Here is a 4,408-nt window from a genome sequence, read left to right as displayed (position 1 = left end):
AATGAAAATGAAGTTAGTTTTTTTGTATTTAACGTTATATGTATGTGCACCCACGCTCACACACATTAAATATAACGATATGTTACGATATACGTTTAGCGTTTTTTCTGTATTTTTGCCTAGCTTTCCTTTGTAACTGTAAAATTTACTAGAGATCTACACAAGTATTACTATTGCATTCATTCATTCATTTTCTTTTCAGCTTAGTCTCTTTATTAAAAAGGGGTCACAGCGGAATGAACCACCAACTTATCTAGCACATGTTTTACATAGTGGATGCCCTTCCAGCTGCAACCCATCACTGGAAACATCCATTCACACTCATAAACTGGAGCCCCCAGAGAATACCCACGCGAACAGGGGGAGAACATATAAAGTCCACACAGAAACGCCACCTGACCCAGCCGAGGCTTGAGCCAGCGACCATCTTGCTGTGAGGCAATCACACTACCCACTGCGCCACCGTGACTCCTATTACTATTGCAATTAAAATAAAATAAAAATATAAATATATAAATAAATAAATATTTCTTAGCTCACAGTATATTTGGTAAAAATAAATAAATAAATGAATGAAAGTTTTTTTACAACCAAAAACGTAATTACATAGACAAGCTAAAATAAAAATAAAAATGTCTTTCTTCAGCTTCACAAGAAAACAAAGAACTTTTTCGAAGCCCCTCATCTTTTTCACCTACACTTTCCCTATACTAAAGATTGCATTTCAGACACATTTTTTATGTGTTAGCTTATCTAATTTCAGCCATATACGGTTAACCATAAATCATTTTAATCGTTCAATCAATGTGTTTCAAAACCTAGCGTTCTAAACCTGATCGTAAAAGAAGTACTTTATTTTAAAGGCGTGAATGCCATTTTGCGCATGTGTCTTTAATACACGCGGCGTTGCTAAGGTAACAGTAAACAGCCTTGAAGTCAAGTTTTTCTTTGGGAGTGTTCCTTATTATCTGCTCGTTAAGCTCAGCTTTATCATGTCAGACGTTGGTTCTGAAGAGTTTGACGACGAGCGAGGCTCGCTGGGGGTCAGTTACTGTCAGAGGTTTTATTCAGATAACAGCAGATGACAGTAACTAGCTCCTTTTGTTTTGCAGGAATATGAGGGAGACAGAAATGAAGCTGGAGAAAGACATGGACAGGGCAAAGCTGTCCTCCCATTCTGTTTCCAGTGTATATCATCAATGCCGTCATAGAAGCAAGCGGCTCCCTGGTTACACCAGAAAGGAGCACTCATACCCTCTCTTTCATGAGGAACATGAAACAGCTCGTACCACTCCATAGTGTAGTTTCTTCCGGTATTTGCACTCGCAAAGCCGACGGCATCATGCATGACATGCTGGACAGTGTAAAACACTTGATTAGACTCTTGAATAAACTCCTAATGAAAAAAAGCAAAAAGTCTACTTACAAACTTTCCCATGATGTCACCGTATTTGAACTCCCACACAGGAGTCTGAAGTCTGAAGATGGAGATGAGGTCAGAGTCTTTCATGACAGGTATCTGACCAATTGGATCTCCAGTGGGACAGAATGGGTATAAAGCCTGGCAGAAGGGATCAACATCTGGACGCTTGTCGACTCGCCTAGAAGTTGATATGATGGTGTTAAGTTTGCTTTTGTATGTTTTATTAAGGATGTATTTAATTAATTAATGATGGCAGTCATAAGTTTGGGATCAGTAAGATTCAGTAAGAAGTCTATTCTGCTCACCATGGCTGCATTTATTTAATCAAAAATACAGCATAAAAACTGCAAAATACTATCACACTTTAAAAGAACAGTTTTCTTATTGAATGTACTCTAAAATGAAATGTGTGATTCAAAGCTTAATTTTATGCATAAATCATGTGTATTTAGTGTCTATGGAGGACAAAACCTGCAAAACAGTAAATAAATAAATAAATAAATAAATAAATATGCCAAAAAATTAATTAATTAATAAATCCTCAAATGCCTGCATAAATAAAACAATAAATAAATATATATATATTAAAAAAACACAAATTCCTGCATAAATAAAACGATAAATAAATATGCAAATAAATAAACAAAAAACATGGAGGAAACCCACGTGAACAACGGGAGAACATGCAAACGCCAACTGACCCAGCCGAGGATCGAACCAGCGACCTTCTTGCTGTAAGGCAAACGTGCTACCCACTGGCAAATAAATTTATATAAAAAAAAACACAAATTCCTGCATAAATAAAACAATAAATAAATTTGCAAATAAATAAATATTAAAAACTATGCATGGGCCGTTATACGATTCTGACAGTTTGATAACCTTGAATAAAAATATCATGGTTTCACGGTATTATGATTACTGCTCTAAAATATATTCTTTTTAAATGTCTGGGTAAAAACAACACATTTTTCCCCGTTTGAAATCAATATATTATATTTTTGGAAAGATGAAAAATATTTTGGAGCAGTAAACATGTCAGGCTAAATAATTCAAATGAACCATGGACTTCTGCTGTCTTCAGGTGTCAAAAACACAGATCTCTTTACAATTTAAAATGGCATCTTTGGATGTCTTTTCTGCTGGAGATACTGTTTTCCTAAAAAACAAAAAAAAAAAATTAAATAAAAAAATATTACAAATACCTTAAGAATTGTATTACAGAAAATTTTGGCGGTTTTAAAACCTTGACTTTTCCAAACTGCGGTATACCTTGAAAACAGTTATCATCCCATTCCTATTAAAAACCCACAAAGTCCTGCATAAATAAATATATAAATAGTGCGGGAAGATAAGAAAGTTAAATTAATTACACGGATGTTGGGGGAATAAGAAAATGCTATGCTGGAAGCAGATTTGTCCCCCTTTCACACCGCACTGTTAATAATTAATATTTTTATTAATGCAGGAATTTGTAGATTTATATATACATTTATTTATTTATTTATTTATTTATTTGCGTATTTATTTGCGTATTTATTTGCGTATTTATTTATTGTTTTATTTATGCAGGAATTTGTAAATTTATATATACATTTATTTATTTATTTTCGTATTATTTATTTATTGTTTTTGCAGGTTTCGTCCTCTATAAGTGTTGCACGGTCTTTAAGAAATCATTTAAATGTGCTGTTTTGCTTTTTTATTATGATAAATTATTACTGTACAAATTATTTTTACTGGTATTAATAATGAGTTGTACAATCAACAGTGTTGAATTTTTTTGTGTTCTTCCTGTGATACAATCTTTTATTAAACAAAATAACAGCCTTTGTTTGTTTGCATCGTAAATGCTTCAGTTTACTGTGAACAATTTAACATGTTGAAGAGTAGTAAATACAAAAATATAAAGTAATTATATATAATTGTATTATATATGATTTATATAATTTATTATTAATGTCTGTGGTGAGAACAGTCTCACCACAGACATTAATAACAAATTATATACATATATATGTATACACACACACACACACACGCACACACACACACACACACACACACACACACACACACACACACACACACACACACACACAATCAAACGAATGTATCAAATAAATGCATGCTTGATGAGGTTTCTTTAAAAAATATATTTAAAATAAAATCTTACTGGTCCCAAACGTTCGATAGTGTATAAAAAAATCATTAAACATCCAAGCTATGTGATTACACACTCAGCAAAAAAATAAAAGTTGAAGTGGCTACAACTCACTTGTAAGGCACTGGCCAGACCTGCTTTCCACTCACGCTAGAAACGACCAGCCCCACAATCCAACAGAGAAGCACGGCGTGAAGAAAATAAACGGAATACTTCATTTCTGCTTCAGGCTCGCAGAAACACTAAAGTTGCTGTCTTTCTTGCAGCTCTGTATATTGTTTTAGCTCACATCCTTGTTTTCGATAACAACGATCACGTGACAGTCTAAATTAAGTCAAGTGGTCTGTCACGAGCTTCTGTACAGGCTGCAATCCCGTCAAAATAAAGGTCAGCCTTTCTGTACACTCTCCTCTCCTGGATTAATTTATTGTTCTTTTCTGTTTTCACTTAAGATGTCATTTCAAGCAATTAGTCAATGAAAATGAAGTTTGTAAAGACTTTGAAAATGAAAATGAAGTTAGTTTTTTTGTATTTAACGTTATATGTATGTGCACCCACGCTCACACACATTAAATATAACGATATGTTACGATATACGTTTAGCGTTTTTTCTGTATTTTTGCCTAGCTTTCCTTTGTAACTGTAAAATTTACTAGAGATCTACACAAGTATTACTATTGCATTCATTCATTCATTTTCTTTTCAGCTTAGTCTCTTTATTAAAAAGGGGTCACAGCGGAATGAACCACCAACTTATCTAGCACATGTTTTACATAGTGGATGCCCTTCCAGCTGCAACCCATCACTGGAAACATCCATTC

The 4,408-nt window shown here is 33.7% G+C and overlaps 1 protein-coding gene across 1 annotated transcript; it reads right to left on the bottom strand.

Annotated features, from left to right (window-relative positions):
- Nucleotides 1-586: 586 nt before the first annotated feature.
- Nucleotides 587-4,116, bottom strand: LOC130234704 (ceroid-lipofuscinosis neuronal protein 5-like). Its single transcript, XM_056464957.1, has 3 exons — nt 3,702-4,116; nt 1,427-1,601; nt 587-1,354 (listed from the first exon to the last, which is right to left on the bottom strand). The coding sequence occupies exons 1-3, from the start codon at nt 3,803-3,805 to the stop codon at nt 1,064-1,066; spliced, it is 570 nt and encodes a 189-aa protein (XP_056320932.1). The 5' UTR covers nt 3,806-4,116; the 3' UTR covers nt 587-1,063.
- Nucleotides 4,117-4,408: the final 292 nt, after the last annotated feature.

Source organism: Danio aesculapii, chromosome 9 (genome assembly GCF_903798145.1).
Source record: "Danio aesculapii chromosome 9, fDanAes4.1, whole genome shotgun sequence".
Taxonomy (NCBI): Eukaryota; Metazoa; Chordata; class Actinopteri; order Cypriniformes; family Danionidae; genus Danio; species Danio aesculapii.
Note: the sequence above shows the minus strand (reverse complement) of the source record. Positions and strands in the feature narration are given on the sequence as shown.